Source organism: Delphinapterus leucas, chromosome 17 (assembly GCF_059928025.1).
Source record: "Delphinapterus leucas isolate spDelLeu-1000000601 "Yukka" chromosome 17, BTC_Dleu_Yukka2, whole genome shotgun sequence".
Taxonomy (NCBI): Eukaryota; Metazoa; Chordata; class Mammalia; order Artiodactyla; family Monodontidae; genus Delphinapterus; species Delphinapterus leucas.
The window spans coordinates 35403607-35430491 of NC_143145.1; the positions used below are offsets into that span (position 1 = coordinate 35403607).

General features: G+C 36.8%; 1 protein-coding gene and 1 pseudogene across 2 annotated transcripts in view; both read left to right on the forward strand.

The window, feature by feature from the left end:
* The window catches only part of UBR5 (ubiquitin protein ligase E3 component n-recognin 5), a 141348-nt gene that overhangs the window by 102599 nt on the left and 11864 nt on the right, over window positions 1–26885 (forward strand). Inside the window, exons 29-51 of one of the 2 annotated variants that reach the window (XM_089898843.1) lie at window positions 920–1066; window positions 1164–1282; window positions 1370–1496; window positions 1583–1712; window positions 3047–3207; window positions 3328–3567; window positions 8778–8901; window positions 9520–9631; window positions 10593–10724; window positions 11094–11351; window positions 11626–11894; window positions 12067–12278; window positions 14901–15131; window positions 15616–15689; window positions 16910–17082; window positions 17178–17291; window positions 18205–18425; window positions 19821–19941; window positions 20041–20145; window positions 22384–22627; window positions 24060–24171; window positions 24820–24964; window positions 25973–26103. In XM_089898843.1, coding sequence (XP_089754969.1) covers window positions 920–1066; window positions 1164–1282; window positions 1370–1496; window positions 1583–1712; window positions 3047–3207; window positions 3328–3567; window positions 8778–8901; window positions 9520–9631; window positions 10593–10724; window positions 11094–11351; window positions 11626–11894; window positions 12067–12278; window positions 14901–15131; window positions 15616–15689; window positions 16910–17082; window positions 17178–17291; window positions 18205–18425; window positions 19821–19941; window positions 20041–20145; window positions 22384–22627; window positions 24060–24171; window positions 24820–24964; window positions 25973–26103 — 3702 coding nt within the window. The remainder of the gene's footprint in view (window positions 1–919; window positions 1067–1163; window positions 1283–1369; window positions 1497–1582; window positions 1713–3046; window positions 3208–3327; window positions 3568–8777; window positions 8902–9519; window positions 9632–10592; window positions 10725–11093; window positions 11352–11625; window positions 11895–12066; window positions 12279–14900; window positions 15132–15615; window positions 15690–16909; window positions 17083–17177; window positions 17292–18204; window positions 18426–19820; window positions 19942–20040; window positions 20146–22383; window positions 22628–24059; window positions 24172–24819; window positions 24965–25972; window positions 26104–26885) is intronic. The other variant, XM_022584666.3, reaches the window with a different exon arrangement.
* Window positions 5685–8771, forward strand: LOC111180303 (peptidyl-prolyl cis-trans isomerase D pseudogene; annotated as a pseudogene).

Below are 26885 nucleotides of genomic sequence, written 5' to 3' on the forward strand. Positions count from 1 at the left end.
AAACAATGGTCTCTTGCCTCTTAGGCAGTTCCAGCCTTTTTCCCGGACTCCCTCCCAGCTAGCTGTGTCACACTAGCCCCCTTCAGGCTGTGGTCACGCTGCCAACCCCAGTCCTCTCCCTGGGATCTGACCTCTGAAGCCTGAACCTCAGCTCCCAGCCCCCACCTGCCCCGGCGGCTTAGCACACAAGCCTCTCAGGCTGGTGAGTGCTGGTCGGCACCAATCCTCTGTGAGGGAATCCCCTTTGCCCTCCGCACCCCTGTTGATGCGCTCTCCTCCATGGCTCTGAAGCTTCCCCCCTCCGCCACCCGCCCCCATCTCTGCCCATGAATTCCTAGTGTGTGGAAACCTTTCCTCCTTCACAGCTCCCTCCCACTGGTGCCGGTCCCGTCCCTATCCTTTTGTCTCTGTTTTTCCTTTTCTTTTTTGCCCTACCCAGGTACGTGGGGAGTTTCTTGCCTTTTGGGAGGTCTGAGGTCTTCTGCCAGAGTTCAGTAGGTGTTCTGTAGGCGTTGTTCCACATGTAGATGTATTTCTGACGTATTTGTGGGGAGGAAGGTGATCTCCACGTCATACTCCTCCGCCATCTTGAAATTTGGCTAATAAGTTTGTCTTCCTTGTTTTAAATATCTGAAAGTGAGAATCACCTTACTTACTGAATGCTTACTAGGTGTACTCACTGTGCTAGATGCTACAGTGGTGTTTGACAAGACAGTTAAGATACCTCTTCTCATGTGTTGCTTTACAGACTTTACACCACTAAAGTAATCCTGTTTGTTGCGTGAACAGTTACACTTTGCATTTAAAAGTTAACAAGGGTTCTGTTGAGTTTTAATGAGTTACGCCTCTGTAATTCCAATATAGACCTTTGTATTTTAAAAAAAATTTGTTTTTGTACTTGTGTATGAATTCTTTCTAGACTCAAACGGACATCACCAACAGCCTATTGTGATTGCTGGGAGAAGTGTAAATGTAAAACTCTAATTGCTGGACAGAAATCTGCTCGGCTTGATCTACTTTATCGCCTGCTCACTGCTACTAATTTGGTCACTCTGCCAAATAGCAGGCAAGTAGTGGGATTTTTAGGACATAAATTGAGTTGTAAAAGCACAGCATAGGTAAGTAGCTTCTCCCCCTCCGCATAACAATGTGCTGTTTTGCAGGGGAGAGCACCTCTTACTCTTTTTAGTGCAGACAGTTGCGAGGCAGACAGTAGAGCATTGCCAGTACAGACCTCCTCGAATCAGGGAGGATCGTAACCGAAAAACAGCCAATCCTGAAGGTGAGTTAATTTGACAGTTATGACATATAGGAAAAGCGGTATGTTTATTTCTGCCTTACCCACTACTTCTTTTCCTTTTCTTTTTAGATTCAGATATGCCCGATCATGATTTAGAACCCCCAAGATTTGCCCAGCTTGCCTTGGAGCGTGTTCTACAGGACTGGAATGCTTTGAAATCTATGATTATGTTTGGGTCACAGGAGAATAAAGACCCGTATGTATTCATTAACATTTTTTTAGAGTTATTTATTTCCCACATTAGTGTAGGCGATTACAGTGCATTCTTTCTTTCCCCTCAAGTCTCAGTGCCAGCAGCAGGATAGGCCATCTTTTGCCAGAAGAGCAAGTATACCTCAATCAGCAAAGTGGCACAATTCGGTTGGACTGTTTCACTCACTGCCTTATAGTCAAGTGTACAGCAGATATTTTGGTAAGTCCTTTGAATAATTATTTACAAGCACATGAAAAGGATGTTTTTTTACGTAGTTTCCCATAATTTTACTAATCAAGCTCCCAAGTACCAGTAAGCTCTAATTAAATAAATAGTACATTAAGGGGAATGGAATTTTGGGGGTGATTTAAATTTCTCATTTTAGATCAATCAATGAAAGCTCCTTCTTTCATTCTAAATAAAAGTCCTAGAGTGTATTAAAAATACAACAGTATAGGGCTTCCCTGGTGGCGCAGTGGTTGAGAGTCCGCCTGCCGAGGCAGGGGACACGGGTTCGTGCCCCGGTCCGGGAAGATCCCACATGCCGCGGAGCGGCTGGGCCTGTGAGCCATGGCCGCTGAGCCTGCACGTCCAGAGCCTGTGCTCTGCAACGGGAGAGGCCACAACAGTGAGAGGCCCGCGTACCACAAAAAAAAAAAAAAAAAAAAGTATAAAAATGTATGAAGCAGTGTTAAAGATTAATAGTAACTCAGTGCGAATTTTTTTTAAATATCTCTTTTTGCTGTGAAATTAGAAAAGAATATAAACTATAAAACCCAGTGCTGATGAGACTTGGACACTGATGAGGTGGCATTGCATTTGGTACTCCTTTGGAAAACAACTTGTCAGTGTCAAGAGCCATAAAACTAACATTGCCCTCAGAAGTTTTCATAAAGAAATAATCTACAATATGGGAAAGAAAAAGATTGTGTCACAGAATAATACAAAATTGAAAAACAAATACTTTTATGGATCCGATAATAGAGGACTGTTGACTCAAGTCAACCACTTACTGAAATGTAATGCAGTGATTTAAAAATAAAGGTTATTTTAAGTAACATTTAAAAAACAACAGGGAAAACAATGTGGAATTGGGTGTTCGCTGTAATTAATAACTTTATGATACACCGTGTGTAGAAATGCGACTAGAAAGTAATGGTTAAGTGAGAGGGATGGGATTATGAATATATTAATATAAATATTTGAGTCTACTCTGATGTTTTGGTAAGTACCCTGTACTGAGTGAAATATATTCTTTCTCTGATTTGATATATTAGGTTTTGTTCTGCTAAATAGTAATTGATATTCATAGGAGTTTGAGACTAAAAAACAAGAGATCAGACACTTGAGAACCACTGTAGGTCAAGCATAGTGGTGGTGGGCATGTGGCATAAATTAATCACTGACATTGTAATTGTTTTGGTTAAATATATTGTGATGTTTTTATTATGAAATGTTAATAGCAAAAAAGTGTTAGAACTTTTTCCTTTATGAATGTCTAAACATCTTAGGAGATGTCTCAACATTAATAGAGTGGATTACTATTTTTAAAGCTTTTAGATACTCTACTAGGTACACTAGTGAAAGAACTCCAAAACAAATACACACCGGGACGTAGAGAAGAAGCTATTGCTGTGACAATGAGGTTTTTGCGGTCAGTTGCAAGAGTTTTTGTCATCCTTAGTGTGGAAATGGCTTCATCTAAAAAGAAAAAGTAAGGCATTCTTTTTTATTTTGGCTTCTATATAATTTTGCTCACATTTTTTTGTGATAGTGATAAAATTTTGTATATGAAAGGATTCAGAAGATTCCTGTATTTCCCTTTTTGCTCTAGCAACTTTATTCCACAACCAATTGGAAAATGTAAGCGTGTATTCCAAGCACTGTTACCTTACGCAGTAGAAGAATTGTGCAATGTAGCAGAGTCACTGATTGTTCCTGTCAGAATGGGTATTGCTCGTCCAACTGCACCTTTTACTCTGGCAAGTACCAGCATAGATGCCATGCAAGGCAGCGAGGAATTATTTTCAGTGGAACCACTGCCACCAAGACCATCATCTGATCAGTCTAGCAGGTAAATTTCTGTCTGGTAACAGATTCTGATTAATTCTTTCTCTGGAAATGTCACAAATGTTACTAAAACTTTTGCATAAGCACTCAGGTCCTGTACAGGATCATTTGTGTAACCAATGGTAAAGATTTTACTTAGTTTGGAACATGTGAAAAGCACTTTAAAAACTACATGTGTCTACACATCTAAAGTAATAGATCTGTAGTTGTGGGGTTTTTGTTTGTTTGTTTGGAAAAGCACTATTTTTATTATGCCAATAAAGTAATCTGGTAAGAAAGTTTACTTTAGACTTCTGTACTTCATTACTTTCTGGTTTTTCTTACGTTTAAATATAGCCTGCTATAAGGCCAAGTTGAAGAATGAAAAGCCATGTTAACTTTCTCTGTGTCCAAAGCCTTGGGTTAGGGGGCAGCTTGTTATTATATAATCTAAATAACAACCAGAATGGTGGCATTTAAAAATATTCTCTACAACCATATTATATAGGATAAGGCTAAAACAATTCAATAAAAATGTTTCTAGTTATAAGATTACTTATTCTTAAGTCTCATTTTTCCATTTGTTTGATAGTTTCCCTAACTAGGCTCTAAGTTTGCTGAGTCAGAATGTTTAGAAACTAAAATGTTCTGGTGTCTTTTATCACAGTGCTTCTCAAATTTTAATATGCATGCAAATCACTTGGGTATCTTACTAAAATGCAGAGGCTGATTCTGGAGGTCTGTGTGGGGCCTGAGATTCTGTATTTCTTAGGAACTTTCAGGTAGGACAGTGCCAATACTTCTGCTTTAGGGGCCACACTTCTGAGTTGCAAGGTTTTAGAGATCTTTTGCAAATATTTGTTTATTTTATTTGGTTTTCTCAAGTCTGATTTTGTTACTGTGTGCATGTGTTACTAGTGTTTTAATAAGGATCTTTTGGAGCTGAAGACCCTTATTCCTCTTTTCTGGAAAACAACTGTGTGTTAATAAAGCCCTTCTTTAGTATTTGGGCCATTTCCCAAGACTTGTTCTTTGGTTTTCATCTGTGTTGTTGAGTGCTCTCTCTCATTATTCTCATTATTACTCCATATGCCAGTATGTATCCCAACTTTGCCTTTATTGTCTGGTCTCCTAGGACACCCTGGAATCTAAAGTCCAGGTTTGTCTATAAAAGTTCTCCAGTGGTAGCCTTGTCACTGCTATACTTCCAGGATTTGCTGAAAACTGTAATAAATTGAGCTATATGTTTTCAGACTTGCCAAACCATATCTCATTATGCTAGCAGAACCTCTCTGTGTTCCGTGTGATCCTTCTGATCCTCATCCCCTGTGAGGAGCCCCCCAATTACTTATGTGGTATCACCTTGTGAATTCTTTGTACCCTTCCCTTGGTTTTGTTCTAGAACATAAAAATTTCTATCTGTTGAACAGATTTTGGGATCATCTCATCTATAAACAATGCCCATAGCCTGTTCCTACTGTTTTCAAGATTTTTTGTCAGCTTGCCCTGCTTCTTAGTCGTTTTATTAAAATACTGTGCACTCTTAAACTTTCCTCTTCATTCTTGGTTGTTCTTTGGCCGATCTCTGATGTCTTCCCAGAAGGTCTCATGATAATCAAGAGATAATAGTGCTAATGTTTTCTATAACTGTTGATATAATATAGAAAGTCCTTCATTGTAATAAAGTACAGTCACTCCTCATAAGGGTGTATTTTGACCAGTGTTCCAAGAATGTATTTAAAAAGTACACACTTGACCAGTCTTTGGGATTTCCCATATCTTGGATGGTAGATGGTGTATATCAGCAGTCCCCAGCCTTTCTGGCACCAGGCACCGGTTTCGTGGAAGACAGTTTTTCTACGGACCGGTAGTGGGGGTTGGGGGGGATGGTTCAGGCGGTAATTCGTGCAGTGGGGAGCCCCAGGTGAAGCTTTGCTTACTCCCTGCCCCCCTCCTGCTGTTCGGGCCCGGTTCCTAAAAGGCCGCGCGGACCAGGAGTGGTGCTCGGCCCAGGGGTTGGGGACTGCTGGTGTATATCACTCCATTGAGTGTAAAGTCTTGAGTTGATAGCTTTGCTTTTTATGTTGCTTCCCTCCACCTCTTTAAAACTCTTCTGTCCTTATTAATTAATCTGTTTCTACTCTACCTGCCAAATGGTGTGTTATTGCAGAATGCGGAGAACTGAAGGGAGGGAGTGATTGGGGAATATTTCCAAAGGATGGATCTGGTGACAGTCATCCAGACTTCCCCGAGGATGCAGACATAGATTTAAAAGATTTAGATAAAATTTTATTAATAATGGAAGACTTAAAAAACATTGGAAATACTTTTTTCAAATCCCAGAACTGGGAGATGGCCATTAAAAAATACACAAAAGTTTTAAGGTATGTGGAAGGCTTGAAGGCTGCTACTGAGAACGCAGGTAGAGCAAAGCTGCAGCCTGTCGCCTGAGCTGTGTGCTGAATATCGGTGCTTGCAAACTGAAGATGTCCGATTGGCAGGGAGCAGTCGACAGTTGTTTGGAGGCCCTTGAAATAGATCCAGCAAATACCGAAACACTGTACTGTAGAGCCCAAGGATGGAAAGAACTAAAAGAAATATGATCAAGCATTGGCTGATCTTAAGAAAGCTCAGGAGATAGCACCAGAGGATAAAGCTATCCAGGCAGAATTGCTGAAAGTCAAGCAAAAGATCAAGGCACAGAAAGATAAAGAGAAGGCAGCTTATGCAAAAATGTTTGCTTAATAAGGAATTCAGTTTTGCTTAAATATGCAGATTGTATAAAGCAAATAAGACAATTTAATGGTTTTGTCTATTATGTATGATCCCTAATGTGTTCTACCATTGTTTACAGTCTAGGAATATGGGTAGGGATTCACTCTTAATAGACCAGTGTTACAAAATATGGTGAAGTTGATTTCGTTTTAAATGGCTCTCTGCATTACTCACAAAGGATAATGGTGTCCAGTGTATTTTAAACTCCTAGACACATCTTGTTTTAATAAATAGATGAAAACTTAAAAAAAAAGAAAAAGAGAACCACGTCTCATAATAACAGCGGTTACTGAAATTTTAGTATGAACTTGAGGAACTTTCTTAAGCATCATATATGTATTTAATCTAAGTATTTAATCTAAAATCTGTTTTTAATTTTCCCAATAACTGATAGATACCCACTATCATCCTAATTTTAGAAGTGAGGAAACTGAGGCTCAGAGCAGTTAGATAATTTGTTCAACGTCACACAGCTATTAAAGTTTATAGATATTTGGAGGTAATTCTAGATAGATGTTTTCCTTTTTCCTATATCCCTGTATATTAGATGGCAGAGTAGAGAGAGAAATTGCTGCTTTGTGCTTACTGATAGTGTTGATGCATTGGATTAACCAACACCAAAGCCCACCCTACTTCATAGCACAGATTGCAGTCCTAAACTCTCACAGGTGCCGTCTTGTAATCAGAAGTTCTCTGAAGAGACTTTTTCCTGTCCCCATCTAGCCATGGCTGATGTAGGTAAATCTCTTGAAACCTGTTGCTCTTTCTTGATTTACATTTGGCTTTATGTATGTGAGGGGGGGATAAAAGAGGGGATTTCTATGACGTAACTTCTATTTTGCTTAGACCCCAGACCTTTACCTGTGAAATCTATGGCTCCTGAAACTCTAGCCTAAGAGACACCAGCAGATACCTCTGGTGCAAATGGTGGCACCGTTATCACTAGGATAGTTGTGCTTTGTTTTTGTTTAAATATTTTATTTAGTATTTTTAGGTGTTCCGTAGCAAGAGGCATTTCTCTGCACAGTCTGGCAAACTGCTGGAAATAGGAGTCCCCAAAACTTGAAAGTATTTTAACAACTTCTGTTAGACTGGATTTCAGGACTGTGGTGCTTCATTGTGGCAGGAAGTGGGAAAGAAATTAAATCATGGTGTGAAGAAAACTGAAGCTCATTTCTAAATGGGGAGTTATAATATGTTCTGTGTATTGGCAGTATCCTACCTACTAAGTTCATAACTTCTTAAAGTAACTACTTTGAGAACACTATTGGACTTGTGGATGTTTGTTCCAGGATGTTTTTTTAAAGAAGAAATACTCATTGACTGTGGCTTGACATAATGTTGACTTTTATTTTTTAATATTGAAAATGTTGAAATCCTAGTGCTTGGAAATATCCTTTTCTATTTATATTTTCCCTTTTTCAAAAATATTAGTATATTAGTTTTGGGTATACAACACAGTGATTTGATATATTTATAAAGTGATCACCGAATTAAGACCAGTTACCATGTGTTATCTCTTCAGATTTTCTTTTAGCCTCTTCAGTCCACTGTCTCTGAATTACCAGTTACTTAAATTTCTAGTATTAAACAGCAAATTTCTGTTTATTTGAAAGCAGAGTGTCTAAGTTGACTTTTCTCGTGTAACTGGTTTGATTCTCATTTCTCAGAGCCGCTGAGGTGAGGAAAGAACACTATCAGTGTAAACACTTAAAGGTCCTTTCATCTCTTTTAGACTGTGTTTCTTAATCTGTAAATAAAGTATAATAGGTAGGTCACAGGGTTATTAAACAACAATCTTCTGATCTCTGACCTGCATTTTAAACTGCATTCTCTGGTTCTCCTCTTTTATAACGGAGGCATCTGTCCATACTTGGCTGTTTCCAAGTCACATTTTTAAGAAAGTGAAACTTTTGCCACCAATCATCTTTTGCTATGATTCTATTTTAAAATCATACTTTTGAACTTATTTTTTTCTCAATACTCATCAGCAAGTCAGTGGTTAATAAGCTGATGCAAAGTAGGTCATGTCAGTCAAGTCTTTTAAAAAGAGTAGGTTACTTTTAATAAACACTTCCGTTAGTGGATGAATGCTGCTGTCAGAGCCTTTGGAAGTTGAAAGGTTTAGCAGTGGAAAAGGAAAAATTTTCCCCGTAGAAATACTTCAGTGGGAAGGACTCATAAAAGTATGTGCATTAACACAGATTTGAAATGACTTACTAAAAAGTAAAAACAGTTCTGAGATTTATAAGTTAAATCTCTGGTAAAATGATTTCTTTGGGGTTCATATTATCTGATATACTATAGATTAATTATTGTCGGTTTCTAAGAAATTTTAGGTCAGATTTAAAACGGCATCCTAGCAAGTGAATCACGTTGAGTAACACTGAGAAGCATAAACCGTCTGAGCTGTATATCAGAGGTGTGGCAGCAGTATGCTCATAACCTGATTCCTTACAGCTCCAGTCAATCTCAGTCGTCCTACATCATCCGGAATCCACAGCAGAGGCGCATCAGCCAGTCACAGCCTGTTCGGGGCAGAGATGAAGAACAGGACGATATTGTTTCAGCAGATGTGGAAGAGGTGGTTTTAATTGTTTTAATTGTGGTAGATGAGAGGCTTTTATTTGGGGGGGAAGGGGAAAGTAGTCACAAGTTTATTAATAGCTAATAAACTACTATTAGTAATAATAGCTTACATGTATATGCTTCCACCTTTTAGACTTTTGTTATATGTTCTCATTTGTGGTTATACATCTTAAAATATGTTAGTATGTTGATTTACTGGATAATAAAAAATTAGAAACATAAACTTGTTCTACTTAAGGGTTCATAGAAAAGATATTCTCAATGTTAAAAGAGTTTTTAGTAGTTTTGTGCAATGTATTCGAAGGTGGACAGGGTACTGCATATTATATAAATTTTATAATTGCCGAAGTTTAAAAAAATATACTCCCAATACAATTTTTATAATTTTAAGGCTCTGTGTATGGACAGTAATCATACACTTTGGGATATGTGGGCATAATTTTTGATACCAGATTATCACTAGCAACTGAAAATTTTGAAAACTGCTTAGTGTTACAGTTCCCTGTAGTTAGGGATCTTTGTATGTTAGTTTACTAAATGCTGTGGAGGAGTACTGGTAGAGAAGTGGGTTTATTATGTACTTTGATTGTCTACAAATAAGATCTGGATTTAGGTTGAGGTGGTGGAGGGTGTGGCTGGAGAAGAGGATCATCATGACGAACAGGAAGAACATGGGGAAGAGAATGCTGAGGCAGAGGGACAACACGATGAGCATGATGAAGACGGTATGCAGGTTATTTGAGAAATTATTCAGTATGAGAAAGTCGGGTACTTTTAAGAGATATTAATAGAGAGAAAAGTGTATTTGATGTGTAGTGAAATGTTCATCATATTTCTGCTAGGGGATTCTGTAGTATCTGTCAGAATTTGAGGAGGTAGCTATATACATATGTAAACATAAATATATATACTTTCATATATTTACATGTAGAAAATAATTTATCCTCTTTCCTTTTACCTTTTGGTTCACACTTTCTTCTTAAAAGGCTTTTAGAAATTAAAATAATCATAACCACATAACATTTGAAAAGTTAGAGAAAAGGAAAACAAATAACCCATAATCCCACCCAGATGCTAACAGTTTGTATTTTTACTTTCAGTCCTCCCCTGTACTGCCCCATTCCCATGCATGTCTTTTAGATATTGTATGTGTAAGTTTTTTTTAACTTTGTTTTTTTGACTTCGGCCTTTTTGCTACGTAGTCATCATAACCATTCTTATTAGTAGCCATAGGATGGACTTTTGGGGATCAGCTTTATTGAGGTATAATTGACATACAATAAACTGCACATGTTGAAAATTTATAACTTAATATGTTTTGACGTGTATGTGAAGTACAAAGGATACACATGTTTAACCTTCCCCTCTTGGAATCCCAATATGTAAAACAGATGAAAATGGAGCAGTGGAGCTACCAGAGCTCTGTCCACTGGCTGGAGTCCTCCTGCCTAACATTTTTTACCTAAGGCTATGCAGGCCAGATTTTGAAACTGTGTCTACTGAGTACCATAATTTACCTAGTCATTCTTCTGCTAAGCAGGCAGTCGTGCATACTCTAGTAGTTATCACTTCTCTCTGCGGGCCCCCGACCCCTCCCAGTTCCCACCCTTACGATATTCTAGCTTATCAGCCTGACTTGATCCAGTGAGTTTGTACCTTTTCTTATTATTTAAATATATTTGCTAGGGAGTGACATGGAGCTGGACTTGTTAGCAGCAGCTGAAACAGAAAGTGACAGTGAAAGTAACCATAGCAACCAAGATAATGCTAGTGGGCGTAGAAGTGTTGTCACTGCAGCAACTGCTGGCTCAGAAGCAGGTATGTTACCTTCTCTTAGCAACTTTCTTGCTTATAACTAAGGCTATGTGTGTAGAATTGGTTAAACTGTGCTCAGTATAATATGCACAGCGGTAGCTAACCCTTTTATTAACTTCATTTCTCCATAGATATTAGTGAAGAAGATTATTATTTCAATGACTTTTTGCTTTTCTGGTTTTTAAATAATGGATTATTTCTAAGGTTCATTTAAGAGTTCTAGTTAAACTATTTCAATGATGGGTTTTTGGACTGTTGGATACAGTCTGGCATTCTGTTTAATATGTATATTTTCCTGAATGAGGGGGTACACTGTAATTTTAGATATCAACAAACTCACAATGATTTTGGTTTTAAAAATTAAAAACTTAGGTGCGAGCAGTGTTCCTGCCTTCTTTTCTGAAGATGATTCGCAATCAAATGACTCGAGTGATTCTGATAGCAGCAGTAGTCAGAGTGACGACATAGAACAGGAGACCTTTATGCTTGATGAGCCATTAGAGAGAACCACGAATAGCTCCCATGCCAACGGTGCTGCCCAAGCTCCCCGTTCCATGCAGTGGGCTGTCCGCAACACCCAACATCAGCGGGCGGCTAGCACAGCCCCTTCTAGCACATCCACACCAGCAGGCAAGTCTGTAAACTTGGTGTTCCTAAGGTTTAAAAATTATGCATGTTCCTCTAGAGAACAAATTAAATAATTTCAGAATAGTTCTTCATTGTTTTGCTGAGTTCAAATACAAAATTCCCTCCCCTGAAATTAGTGTGTTTAAGAAAATGCTCATTTACCACATTTACTAATGTAATTGATCTTTTAGCTTATTTAAATATATACAGTGTTAGTGAAACACAGTTAGCAGCTAACATTAGCTTATTATGGTTGTCCTTTTTTCTTCCCTTATAGCAAGTTCAGCAGGTTTGATTTATATTGATCCTTCCAACTTACGCCGGAGTGGTACCATCAGCACGAGTGCTGCAGCTGCAGCAGCTGCTTTGGAAGCTAGCAATGCCAGCAGCTACTTAACGTCTGCAAGCAGTTTAGCCAGGGCTTATAGCATTGTCATCAGACAAATCTCGGATTTGATGGGGCTTATTCCTAAGTATAATCACCTAGTGTACTCTCAGATTCCAGCAGCTGTGAAATTGACTTACCAAGATGCAGTAAATTTACAGGTATGAAACCACTGCAAAGTTACTCATTCAAATATATTTTTTGGCTGTCTGTTATGAGAATTCCAGTATAATGGGAATTAATGTTACAAGTACTTAAATGTCTGTATCATACTACTCTATCGAACTTAACTTTATCTGGATAGTTTTAACTGTTTTAGTTTGGTCTTTGTAGAACTATGTAGAAGAAAAGCTTATTCCCACTTGGAACTGGATGGTCAGTATTATGGATTCTACTGAAGCTCAATTACGTTATGGTTCTGCATTAGCATCTGCTGGTGATCCGGGACATCCCAATCATCCTCTTCATGCTTCTCAGAACTCAGCTCGCAGAGAAAGGATGACTGCACGAGAAGAGGCTAGTTTACGAACGCTTGAAGGCAGACGGTATGAAATTCTTTGTTTATGCTTGTATGTTTAGACAGAACTGTTATAGCCTAGAAGTTTAGAGCTTTTTGATTGCTATTACATAGGACCTCACTCTGTTGTAAAGGAGGAAATACGTGCCTTGCATTACTTCTTTTAAACCGTTGTGTAGTTGAAGCAAAATAAGCTATAATCCAAGCTATTTAAAAAAAATTTTTTTTAAATTCATTCATGTTGTAGTAATCTGATACTAAATTCTTCTCATTTTTGAAGTAGTTGGTCTACAGCCTTGTCTCATTCCCCAGGCCTCCCCCCTTGAAAGGCATATATTCATAGAAAGACTTATTTTGACCACGATTAAATATGAATATACTTTGTACTTGGGAAGGAGAAAGTCTGTGTAATTACCTAAGCTGCTCTTTGGTTTCTAAAATCAAATTTCTTTTTCTACCTCCTGTAGAATCATAATTAAAGTATATTTGTTTATGTATTTATTGTGTTCTTTCTATTCAGTTATAAAATGACCTTTTTCAGGACTAGAAATTAGCCCACACATTGAAACTAGATTAGTGGCAGTGCTATATAGTGAAAATGTCCCATCCCTGAAGTCGAAGTCCTAGAATTTGGTTCTAGCTTTGGCTCAGGCTAAACAACCTTGCTACTTTGGGTGGACCATAAATGGAGGAAAGACAAGGGTCTAGGAGACTGCTTAGGAAATTTAACAAGACTATGGTTGGAGTCTACAAGAGAAGTAATAGTCACCGAAGTAGGGCAGTGAAGGGCCAGTGAGGAGAGAGCGCTGAAATCATTACAAACAGAACTTAGGGCCGTGTTGGGGTATGGAGCGGGGAGGAGGCAGAATTTACATCTTCTGAATTTAGATTCTGAATAACTAATACAAAAATTAAAAGAAAAATCTAGAGGAGTAGAGTGGACATACCTGCTTTTGAACATGTTGAGAACTGGGAGAGGATTTAGTGGAAATGTTTAGTATGCAAAATTGAATGCTTGGCAAAAAGACCTGGATTAGAGATAAAGACTTGAGGGGCAGCAGCTTTCCTGTCCTAGGAAGCCTGCTCCACCAATAGACACAGGTCTTGTCTTCATTAGGCTAGTCACTACGCCAAAGAACACAGATTTCTGATAATAGATTTTCATTGGTGATAGGGTTCCCTTTTCTGTGTTGCTCCCACTCTCACTCTAATAGAATAGCTTTATTGAGATGTAGTTCACATACCATACAGTTCACCCATTTAAAGTATACCGTTCCATAGTTTTGAGTATGCTGTGCAACCATCATCACAATTAGTATTAGAATGTTTTATTCGTTTCCACAAGAAGCCCCATACCTATTAGCAGTCACCTCCCGTTTTCCCCTACTTTCTAATCCTAAGCTAAGCAACCACTGATTTACTCTCTGTCTCTATAGATTTGCCTATTCTGGACATTTCATGTAATGGAATCATTCAATATGTGGTTTCTTTTACCTAGCATAATGGTTTTAAGGTTCATCCATGTTTAGCATGTATCAATACATTATTTCCTAGTATTCCATGTCACATTTTGTTTTTCCACTCATAAGTTGATGGACATTTGGGTTGTTTACACCTTTTGACTATTATGAATAATGCTGCTGTGAACAGATTGTGTACAGTTTTTTGTGTAGATAATGTGTTTTCAATTATCTTGGGTATATATCTAATTGTAGAATTGCTGGATCACATGGTAACTCTCTTTAACCTTTTGAGGAACTGCCAGACTGTTTTCCAGTGTGACTGCACCATTTTACATTCCCAATAGCAGAGTATAAAGTTTCTAATTTCTCCACATCCTTGCCAACACCTGTTATTATATGTCTTTTGGATTATAGCCATCCTAGTGGGTATGAAGTGGTTTCTCGTTGTGGTTTTGATTTACATTTCTGTAATGGCTGATGAGCATCTTTTCACGTGCTTATTGGCCATTTGTGTATCTTTGGAGAAATGTCTGTTTAGATGTTTTATACATTTTAATTGGCCTCTGTTTTTATTATTGAATTTTATGAGTTCTTTATATAGTCTGGATACAACTTCCTTTCAGATACAGGATTTGCAGAAATTGTGCCCCATTCTGTGGATTGTCTTTTCATTTTCTTGAAGGTGTTCTTTGAAGGACATAGGTTTTTTAATTTGGGTAAAGTCCAGTGCTCTTTATTTTCTTCTGTTGCTTGTGCCTTTGGTGTCATTTTAGGCACACTTTTAGGTTCTCAAAGTGTGGTTCCCAGAATAGCAGCATCAAGATCACCTAAGAGCTTGTTAGAAATATAAATTTTGGGTCCTACCCTAACCCATTCTTACTGAACCCATAGAGGTGCGTCCAACAAGCCCTCCAGGTAATTTTGGTGGACACTGAAGTTTGAGAACCACTGTCTCTGGGGAAGGAGTACCTTCTGCCAATCCAGAGGACGCTGGAATTTCTTTCCTTTATAAATGTATACAGTACTGTAAATAATATACAATGGTTATATTTCTAAGGCAGAGCCCAGGCGTAATGAGTTTTTATTTATGGATAGTCTCAGTTCCTAATTTTGCATATTTATAACAGTGGTACATTTCACATTTGTGTTCTTTTTGTAAACATCTTCATTTCTTTTTACTCCTACAGACGTGCCACATTGCTTAGTGCCCGTCAAGGAATGATGTCTGCTCGAGGCGACTTCCTAAATTATGCTCTGTCTTTAATGCGGTCTCATAATGATGAGCATTCTGATGTTCTTCCAGTTTTGGATGTTTGCTCATTGAAGCATGTGGCATATGTTTTTCAAGCCCTTATATATTGGATTAAAGCAATGAATCAGCAGACAACATTGGATACACCTCAGCTGGAACGCAAAAGGTAGCCATACTTGCCATGAGATTGTTTTAAGAAATACTTGCTGTGGTCTCCATTAGTACATTGTCTGATTTTTGGAGTAAGGAGAACATTGCAAACAGGAACATTTCATGTGGGCAGGTGGGCTTGAGTCCATCCAGCCACTCTCCATAGCTACTCCTCACTTAACACATGAAACCTAAGAATCCAGTTAAGCTTTATGCTGGAGGTAGTTTGTCCTGATTGTTTTATCATGTTTTCTATTAGAGTTTGTGTAAGCACTCACTATTTCTTGGTGTGATTAGCCTTTTGCTTCTGTTGAACCTATTTTGTAGTTGTTGTACATTTGGCTGATTAGTCTACCATTCCCAGAGTCTGAAACTTTATCCCAGTGTTTGAAATTGGTTAGATACTAAACTAACCTTTTCAGTATTTTTTGCATCACCTTTGCTCCTGTTCATACAGCACAAAATACTTCATGTAAAATGACTCACTTGTCTTTTTAAAGGACACGAGAACTCTTGGAACTGGGTATTGATAATGAAGATTCAGAACATGAAAATGATGATGACACCAATCAAAGTTAGTGTACAGAAAATCTGCTAATCTACTTCAAGAAATGGCTGCCTCAGTATTTCCCCTTCAAGCTTTTTAACTTCATTATTTTCTGTCTGGGTGGGAATTTCTCTTTTCTTCTCTATGTCCCGTTTCTTGCATTTTCTGTCCATTTTTCCTTATATATCCTTGCATTAATTACTTCATAAATAAGGATGAGTTAAAGAAATATTATAAACTTTTTCAACAGTTAATATTTTTTCTATTTTGACTTTGTATCTCTCCTTTGCATTTCTCTTAGTTTTATGTTTACCTTTATTCTTAAGTGTGTTGGTACTACGTACATTTGAATAAAGTCTTAGCAGAACTTTTGCTAATACTGATGCAAAATAGACTGAGTCAAGAAAATGGAAAATACCAGTTATAACTCCCTATTTCATCAAAACTCAACAGTTAATGCAATAAAAAAGAGAGAAAATATTCCAAATTCAAGAAATTTGGGGATTTTCTACACTCTTATTTGTAGCTTTCAGGTATAATTTCAAGTAGAATTAAAATACTTTTCTAGTGGGGTCAAATAGTCTGCTTGCCTGTTTCTTATTATCATGTAGTACTTTATTCAGGCCTGGGAAAGACAACTTAACTTTAACTGCTATTTTTTGAGAACCCAGCCATAGCTCACTGCTATTTTCACAGCATACTGTAAGCACTGACAAAAGTTTTATTCCATTAATGGGAGTTGGTGCTGGTGTGCTGATTTCTTGTTGGGATGCATGAGTTGCCCAGACATTTCTCTGTTTATCTTCTTATATAGAGGAATCAGAACTTAAAAGTAAGCAGATGCTCAAATTTTAGCCCCTTTTGTGGAGTCATCAGTGAGCCAGGTCCTGAACATGCTCAGGAAACTAGCTATATTCAGGTCTAAATCTCTAGAGAGAGAAGAGGTGGATGTGGGTAGTGTCTGTCCAATACAAAATGGAACAGTATTTGTTACTGCTAATATTTTTTGCAAGTTTTTGTTGTGTTAAAATACACATAAATGAAATTTATCATTGTAACCATTTTAAACCAATATTTTGAATTACCACTTTAAAATATTATCAAAATTTTGGACTATCAACTTGTTTTGAGTGGCATTAAAATTTTATAAAGAGATAACAAGAATTTTGGATTGAGCAGATGTAGATCCTTTTACCCTTCCCCAATAATTAATTTTTTAAAAAAACATTTTATCTCTTTATGTTTAGGTGCTACTTTGAATGATAAGGATGATGACTCTCTTCCCGCAGAAACTGGCCAAAACCATCCATTTTTCCGACGCTCCGACTCCATGACGTTCCTTGGGTGTATACCCCCAAATCCATTTGAAGTGCCTCTAGCTGAAGCCATCCCCTTGGCTGATCAGCCACATCTGTTGCAGGTGATTCACATAAACTAGGCTTAAGGTTTCTTTTTAGTTGAATTTACTTTTTTAAAGTGTTCAATGTAACTGTAATATTTTTATTAAAATTCCAGCCAAATGCTAGAAAGGAGGATCTTTTTGGCCGTCCAAGTCAGGGTCTTTATTCTTCATCTGCCAGCAGTGGAAAATGCTTAATGGAAGTTACAGTGGATAGAAACTGCCTTGAGGTAAGATAGTAAAAATCTTCGCAATATATTATTTGTGAGTTGAACACTTATCCCAGCGTCTAGTTTTTTGGAAATGCATTCAGAATATTGTGTTTACCCAAATAACAGACGTATCAGAAATTCTTGCCTTATAACATAATTAAAGGAATTCCAGTACTGTCATTAGTCTGCTTTGAGACTAACTTGCTGTGTTTGCCTGTTCCGGAGTTGATTGTTGTAATTCTGCTGAATATTTAAAATTTTTATACATATGAGCATATATAATATTGGCTTGTAACTTTTCTTTTTGAGTCTAGAATGGGAATAAAGTAATATTAATGATGATACCTAACATTTGTTAGATAATTCTATCTCCTGGGCACTGTCTCAATTAATCTTCACAACCATGTTGGGTAGAAAACATTATTATCCTGATTTTATGGATAAGGCTTGGAGAGATTACATAAATTTCACGTGGGAATGTCTGTTGTTATAATACAACTAGTGAAATGACAGATCTAGTTTTTAGATGAAAGTCTGATTTGAGAGCCTGAAATTATACTATACTGTTTCTCCAGTGAAAAAGTAATAACACCATTTAAGAGTGGGCATATAGAAGACATGTACTTGAATAGAATTTTCTTTATTATCTAAGTGATAAAGGAGAATTTTATGCACATAAGACACTTAAGTAACCATAGATATTATAAAGATACCTTGGAAAGTTCTCTGAGGCTGCTCTGGTAAATGCACTGGAATTGGTGCTCATCCATGGGAATCAGATAGACAAGAAATAGATTGCATCTTTGTAGTTGAAGTGCCAGAAGGGAATTATTTAACTGCCATGTGATCTCTGTGGAGTATTAGTAAGTTGAAAAGGAAATCTAGTCAGTTTGTTTTTTAATATCTAACATTTAAATGTAAAAATTCATAGGTTCTTCCAACTAAAATGTCTTATGCTGCCAATTTGAAAAATGTAACAAACATGCAAAATCGGCAAAAAAAGGAAGGGGAAGAACAGAATGTGGTGCCAGAAGAAGCTGAGAGTTCAAAACCAGGGCCATCTGCTCACGATCTTGCTGCACAACTGAAAAGCAGTTTACTCGCAGAAATAGGACTGACTGAAAGTGAAGGGCCACCTCTTACATCTTTCAGGTACTTGCTAAGTGAAGATAGTTTTTCTGTGTTATTACTTTATGGCTATTATAATTTTTGTAGGAGTTTTTATTTAGAAAATTTATAATTTTCTTTGTATATAAATAATAGGATGAAATATTATTTGTGTTTTCCTAATTTATAATCAGAAATTTAAGAGTTTTCTGGATTTTGTTTTTTTGTGACTGTTTTGTGATTGATTGGCATTCTGATTTTCTCCTCCTTTTACTGAAGAAATTCTGACTCTGTTTTTAACGTTCAGTACTGAGTTAAAGTCTATATCCATGTCAAATTGCCAATTATACACTTGTTAGCAGGAGCTCAGCTATGGGAGGGGAACATGTGAAAAAAAGAGCTTTATAGATTTGTGACTTTCACATTTGTTTGGGCTCACTCCTTTGCCAGGTTCACATTTAGTAAATCTCTTGCAAGTGGTAGGTTCTTTGCTTTCCCAGTAAAAATTTGCCTAGTATATACTGTGACTCAGTATGGCTGATCACCTAATGATTTGTTGAGTGTCTGCTTTATGCTGTATGATTTTTGGTTATGTAATGTCAGATTTTTTTTTTTCTTTTTGGTTTGCTTAGGAGGAGTTAAACTAGTTTAGGAAACTGTATACATCTTGTGTACACAGTCTAACAACCATAAAAGGCAAGGAAGAATTAGGGACTGGGATGGCCCAAGCTTCCTAGAGACAATATGATTTGAGCTGAGATGGTTCGAATGTGTAGAAGCAGATAGATTGAAGGAGAGAAGAATTAGAGGTAGAGAGACAAGCTATTATTCCTTCTGGCTAGTTGTTAAAAAGGGGGCTGAAGTAGAATATTGCCTTTGGGGATGAAAAGGAAACCATGGTTAGGAAAAGAAAACTTATGAAGGACTTGATCACTCTGGAGGGACCAAGGGAAGAATAAATTAAAATCTGTTCAAGTCCGTGCAGTAGGAAAATAGGTGGTACTATTGAAAGAAATCAGGAGGCATTGTCACTGTGGTGAAGAGGCCATATTCAGTTTCACCATGCTGAGTAGGATTGAAGTGGATATATTTCACACAATGAAATTCTGGTCCATTGTGAACTAAAGAGGGGTCTGGGAATCATCTAGTGGAGACAGACACTGGACTTTAAGGAGAGGAGGTAAAACTAAAGATGAAGATGGAAGCCAGCCTGGGGATGTATCCTTACGTAAAGGACAGAAGGAATAATGGAGTAAAATTAAGAAGTTCTCCAAGGAACGAGTAGCTATAGAAAAGTTCTCCATTAGAGAGGATGTGGTTTTGAATTACTTAAGATCTCAGAATATTAAAAGACCAAGTAATTACTGTTATTGACCAAAACCCAGGAATTTTTTAGAGTTGCCTAAACTGCTTCCCCCTCTCCCCTTAAACTTCTTACAGGCCACAATGTAGCTTCATGGGAATGGTCATTTCCCATGATATGCTGCTAGGACGTTGGCGCCTTTCTTTAGAACTGTTCGGCAGGGTATTCATGGAAGATGTTGGAGCAGAACCTGGATCAGTATGTATTTTGAGCACTTTACATTCTATTCTGCCTGATAAGAACATATTTCAGAGGATAATTCTGTCATGCATTTGTTTTGTTGTTGTTTTTTTTAAGATCCTAACTGAATTGGGTGGTTTCGAGGTAAAAGAATCAAAATTCCGTAGAGAAATGGAAAAACTGAGAAATCAGCAGTCAAGAGATTTATCACTAGAGGTAAAGGTATTTAGATTTTCTAATCCTGTACATACAGTGTGCTATTTATATAAAATTTAAAAACAAATAACAATTTTGTTTAGGGGATATATACTATGTAATTAAAAATTTAAAGAAAATAAATGGTAATCATCAAATTTAGAGTAATGGCTATCTCTGGCAGTTGGTTTCCTAACATCCTGTAATGATGAGCAATGGGTTTGTTCGTTTAAGTATCATGAATACATGGATTAAAACTGTTTGGATGTGCTTCATTTCATTGATGCTCAAATTATCTTTTCTGTGGCTAGCGAGAGTCCAATCTTTGACAACTTCCTTACGTTTTGATATGTCTCATTTTCTGTTATTTTCTGTCACAGACCTTAAATCAGCCATTTCTTCAAGAAGCCCTGCTTCCTTTTAGCAGGAAATTGTATTTTGAGATTATAATCTGGGCTCTAGGTTGCTCACTGCCTGTTGGGTGTGTCATTGTTTCTAGGCCTTTTAGTAGGAAATGCTCCTTTAAAAAAGGAAGAAGAAAATTATTTCATGAGTTCATACTGATACTCCTAATTCAAATTCAAGATTTAGGACCACAAGTTTGTTTTATTTTCACCTTTCAGTCTTTACTTCCTTTCTTCTGAACTGAATGATATCCAGCTTCCCAGCAACACTGATAAAATTACTCATTTGCTTTTATCCCACAGCATGCATACAATAGTCTTAGAATCATAACATCAACACCACTACCAACAAAATGATTATTGAAAATAGCCCAAGATTTATTTGCAGTTTTTGTTCTTAGAGCATATCCAGTTGGAGATGTACAGTCAAACTACATTGTTTAAAGTCACTTGAAATAATTCCTTTTGTGTGGTTTTGCTACCTACCATCTCATCCCCACACAATTAGGGCCTTTCAGTTCATTTTGCTTTCACTTTTTAGGGATTGCTCTCTCCTTTTTTTGACTTTGTTTCATAGTTAATGTAAAATATCTACAGTTGCAAGGTCAACTCTATAGAAGAAGGTTGTATTCAGAGAAATCTAATTTCCATTCCTGTCTCTTTTACTTTGTATTCCCCCTGCCCCCTTTCGGGTTTTTGGTGTTTTTTTTGTTCTTGTTTTTAGCTTACTTCCCTCCCACCTTTCAAAAAATATATAATCCTGTGTGTATTCATTACGCATCTCTCTCCCCCACTCCCACCCTGAACATGCTATTATACATTTTACTCCATCTTGCTTTTCCCAGTTAACAGTATATCCTAGAGAGAAAGCCATGGCTCTATATATAGAGAGATGTTCTGCCTTCTTTTTTTCCAGCTACCTAGTGTTAGCGCCATTTTATGGCTGTATCAATTTTTTTCATCCGGTTTCCTATTTATAGACATTTGGGTTTGTTTCCAGTCTTTTGCTGTTACAAATAGATATGTGATGAATAATAGCCTTATGTGTGTTTCTCTATTTGGCTAGCGTGTCTTTGAGATAGATAGATAGACATGGGTCAAAGGGCATGTGTATATGTAATTTCGTCAAATATTGGCAAATACCTCTACATAATGTCTGTATATATTTGCACTTTCAACATGAACACAAGAAGGCCTGATTTTCCAAAGTCTTGCCAGCAGTTTGTTGTCAGATTTTTAGATTTTTGCCAATCTGATAGGCAATATAGTTTAAATTTGTATTTCTCTTACTATGAGCAAAGTTAAACTTTGTTTCATACATTTCATATATTATGGCTGCTTCTTTTTCTGGGAACTGTTTGTTGACATTTCTTGCCCATTTTTCCTATTAAAGTGTTTTTTCCTCAATTTTTTTAGAAACGCTAGGTGTATATATACACTACACATGAATCTTTGTCGGTAATAGAAGGTGCAAATGTTTTTTCCCGTTTGTCATTTTTCTTTTACTTTGCTATGGTATTCTGCCACCAAAGGAATATCCTATGATTTTTTTCCCTAGGATTCACTATTAAAAAAAAAAAATTTACACTTTGATCTACTTGCAGTTTATCCTGCTATATTACCAAATTGGTAGACCTTTTAAGAAAATGTTATAATTGAGTTAAATTCCATTTTCCTGATTTAATGTAAGATATTCTTGTATGAGAGTGTTATTTGGAATATAAGCTTTTGAGAACCCAAATACTTCGTAGCTATTTCAGCTGTCAAGGAAAAGCTAAAATTAGATTTTCAGATTTTACATAGAAAAATTTCAAGATGGTTTCCAACACTGAATTTACTACTTTTTGTTGTGTTTTAATAGGTTGATCGGGATCGAGATCTTCTTATTCAGCAGACCATGAGGCAACTTAACAATCACTTTGGTCGAAGATGTGCTACTACACCTATGGCTGTACATAGGGTGAAAGTTACATTTAAGGATGAACCAGGAGAGGGCAGTGGTGTAGCACGAAGTTTTTATACAGCCATTGCACAAGCATTTTTGTCCAATGAAAAACTGCCAAATCTAGATTGTATCCAAAATGCCAACAAAGGCACTCATACAAGTAAGTACTCTACAGGCAACAAGCACATACAGATTCTTTCCTTGTTTAATGGAAACAATGATAATCACGGTTATATATGTTTACAGTGGGAGAACGTTAATGTATATTTACACTTTTATACCATTTTATTCTAGATTAATGATTTAATCGTGTTTAAACTACTATAATTGACAATTTACCAGTTTGCTCTTTTACTGCCACACTTATTTCCATAAATGGTTGTGATTGTACTATTTTTTTTCATCTCAAATTACAATGTCTGGGTAGTGGGAGGTTTAAGATCTATGGTAATATAAAAATTCAAAGAGCAAACTGCAGGATTCCCCCAATCCCTGTATTTAATAAGTAGAGATACTTAGAAGAAAATGCTATTGTCTAGAACAGTACTTTTCAAAGTATAATTTGCAGAGTCGCTCCAGTCTCCAATGAGATGGAGCTTGCAACCAAATGTAAGTTGGCTGTGTCACCAACTTCACTGTTTAATTTAGCAAGACTTTGTTTTTTGGTAAGAAGGTTTTCTGTATTAACATCCTGGTGTAAGCTTTGCCTCCTTGAGGATCAGCACTTTGGGGTTAGGATTCTTACCTAATTTTCAGGATTACAATTAGCATATTAAAAATGTGTGAAAACTACAAAAGGTTGAAACTGGGGGTTCATGTAAGGTAGGGGCAGAAGATCGTCAGTCTTGTAGGTGGATGGATGTAGTAATTGAGGGAGGAGTTACTAACAAAATCCTGTGTTTTACCTAGGCTGTAGCTGTATCTTACTGGGGTTCTGTAAACTGGCACCATAAAAGCTGACTGAGGTCTGGAAAAAAGCTGAATGAGCTCTGGAAAGAATTGAGGATGAAAAGATGGGGAGAGTACCTCAGCCTTTCATCATTAGTTTCACCATTTGAATTTCTATAGTCCTATAATAAAAAGAAATTGTCAAGTGTGAATGAGGAAACCTGGGAAGTCATGACGTTTCAGAAATAACTTTTCTGCTTACTCTTTAGGAAACCATACCCTGGTTTATGCTTAAGGTTTTAAGAATAATAATAGCTGGGTGGCTATAATGCCTTTAATGCCAAAAACTAAGAATACAGAAGATATTCAAATATGTAAGAAATCTCAGCATTATTTATGGTGGAACTAACATAGCCCCAGTTGCTACATATTATTTTACAGCTTTGACATGACAAGGGGATAAATTCATTAAACAAATACTGAGTGAACATTTATTACCTACCAGGTTCATTCTACAGAATCACCCCCAACCCTCAAAACCATACGGAGAGTGAGAGAAAGGCACTTACACAGATGATAAGGAAGATGATCTACAGTTGTCATGTTCTTATTATGTTTGTCTCATGTCCTCACATTGACTTTAACATTTAAAGTAGCTGCATTTACATTCATCTAAACAAAGTGCATTTCATATTTTTTTCCAGGTTTAATGCAGAGATTAAGGAACAGAGGAGAGAGGGATCGGGAAAGAGAGAGAGAAAGGGAGATGAGGAGGAGTAGTGGCTTGCGAGCAGGTTCTCGGAGAGATCGGGATAGGTGAGATGATTTTGTGTCTTTTATTGAGTACCATCTTTCTGGATGAATTGGAGGTAGGCCTGTAAATAAGAGTCTCAGTTATGGACTTTTAGAAAATGAAAGTTTTAATAATTGGATATATGTATTGTAACTAAAAAAGTCTAACCAACTGTTATTAAAATATTCTGCTTTAAAAACCCAGAGGCAGTTGAAATTATATTGGCTTTTTATTTATCCCACTCAAGTTCCTAATTTTTTGAAATTTTTATTAACTTCATATCATGCTTTCCTAAATTTGTTTTAAAATTTTAATTGTGGCAATTGTGTTATTTAAACCTGTAATTTTTCATGTGTTTGTTAGGATGGGTAGCATTTTACTTTTGACTAAAATTTCCAGTAAATGTGGGTGGACTTTTGATTTTTGGTATTTTAAGGTCCTGTTCCCTTAGAATCAAATTAACCTATGCATTGCAGATTTATGGATTTTCGAGTGCCAAAATCTAGATAATCTTTATTTCCCCACCATCATTCTTTAGGCATTCTTCTACCCTAGTACCATAACGGGAGCTAACTGTATGCTCTGGTTTTCCAACTTTGTTACTAGTTGCACTGATATTTTCATTTTGCAGACAAGGGAATGAAGTCATAATAGCTTTGTTCATCTTTCAGGGATTTTAGAAGACAGCTTTCCATCGACACTAGGCCCTTCAGACCAGCCTCTGAAGGAAATCCTAGTGATGATCCTGATCCTCTGCCAGCACATCGTCAGGCGCTCGGAGAGAGACTTTATCCCCGTGTACAAGCAATGCAACCAGTATGTATGGTGTACTTAGCTACCTCTTAACTGGCTGTGCCCTTTTTGGTTTTCAGTTAAGAAAAGTTGCCAGCTACTGGAAAGCCATGTGGTTGAGGACTGCAATAAAAAGGAAGCTTAGGGAGGGAAAGAAGCAGGACTTACTGGAGAGTAATTATATATAGCTTGATGTTTTTACTACCTATGCCAGGTTGGCATTCTACCTAGTAATTTCCTTGTGTGCTAAGGAATTATCTGTTCATTGTATTTATTTGTACCCTTATTTGTACAAATTATTGTTACTTTGCAGCTAGAACACATTGCAAATAGTGTACTTTACTCTTTTTTATTTTTTTTTGGAGTAAAATTGCTTTACGGTGTTGTGTTAGTTTCTGCTGTACAATGAAGTGAATCCGCTATATGTACGTTACTCTGGATACGTATGACAGGAAGATTTTATTTTGAATATTCTGTCAGAGGTTTCTTTCATGGAATATGAAACATAACCTAGTTGTGTTTTTTTGTCTTTATACATAACTATGTACATGTTATAGCAAAAGAATAGTAAAACAAGAGTCAACCAATTATATTTCAGTGAATCCTTAGCCTTAAATATAGGCATCTTTTTCTTTCTCCTTCTCCCTCCTTCACTTCTTACCTCCTTTTTGCTACACTAAATGAAAAAAATGTTTCCAGGTCTCTGATGAGGAAGGGAAAAAAATGAAAATTGAGTATTTTTATGTTTACTCATGGGTATCAAAAACCTTTAAAAAAGGCTTGTCACCCAATATTAAACTAGCTTTAATAAGACTGCTAGTGCATAGACTATTTAATTCCCTACCAAAGTTTTCTATAATTAAGCTTCCAATTTAATAAAATCTGTTACTGGTTCAGAATTTTTTTTTCCTATTTGTTACCCAAGTTTCTTACATTTTCTTCTTCTTTTTTCTTTTTTCTGATAAAAGATTGCTGATTTAGACAAGAGGTTTCAGAGAGTAGAGGCAAATAACATTTGTTTGTCATTTACAGGCATTTGCAAGTAAAATCACTGGCATGCTGTTGGAATTATCCCCAGCTCAGCTGCTTCTTCTTCTAGCAAGTGAAGATTCTCTGAGAGCAAGAGTGGATGAAGCCATGGAACTCATTATTGCACATGGACGGTAATGTATACAATTGGGAAGACATTTTAGTTTAAACATCAGCTACTTTATTTTTAGGATGTGGCTGTCACCATATCTTAAAATTTATACTAAATAGTACAAGACTTTAAATGGCTTTTTAAGAGATGGCTTAAAATCCATGAGTGAGACAGCTGACTTCACATGTATTAGAAGGGCAGAATTTTAGCAGTCACTTTAGGTTCTGAAGATTTTTTACGAACCTTATTTAGAAACTAACTTATAAAGAAGTACATCTCATTCTCCACGTGAATACCCCTAATGGCAGAGGCCAAATACCTCAAGGAATTGGGTGTAATCCCTGAGGTCCTTGCAATAAACATGAAATTTCTTTTAGACCTCCTGATTTATCTTAAAAATTATGCAAGTTTTTGCTTTCTATTGTGTAGTATATTTGTTTTAATATGAAACTTAAAAATATCTAACAGTTAAATTACTTATCCTTCCTTTCCCCAGGTGACAGGTAAAAGTGACAGGAAGATATGCCATACTTAATCTGTGCCCTACTGGGGCTACTCTAATATCCAGTTTAAGGCTTTGAAGTGTTATTTTAGATGAAAATGTCTGTTTATTTTTCTCCTAGTCATGATATTGAATGAGGAACTTAGATTAGATATAGTCCTAGAGATGGATAAGCGGGTAGGCTAAGCCCTGAAACTAAATAGCCACTTACTTCCAGCTATTTACCTGTCTCAGAGCCTTTGAATGGTCCAAGCCGAAGACTATTGCTAGAAGTTTATTTTCTTTGCTGTTACTACTATTTT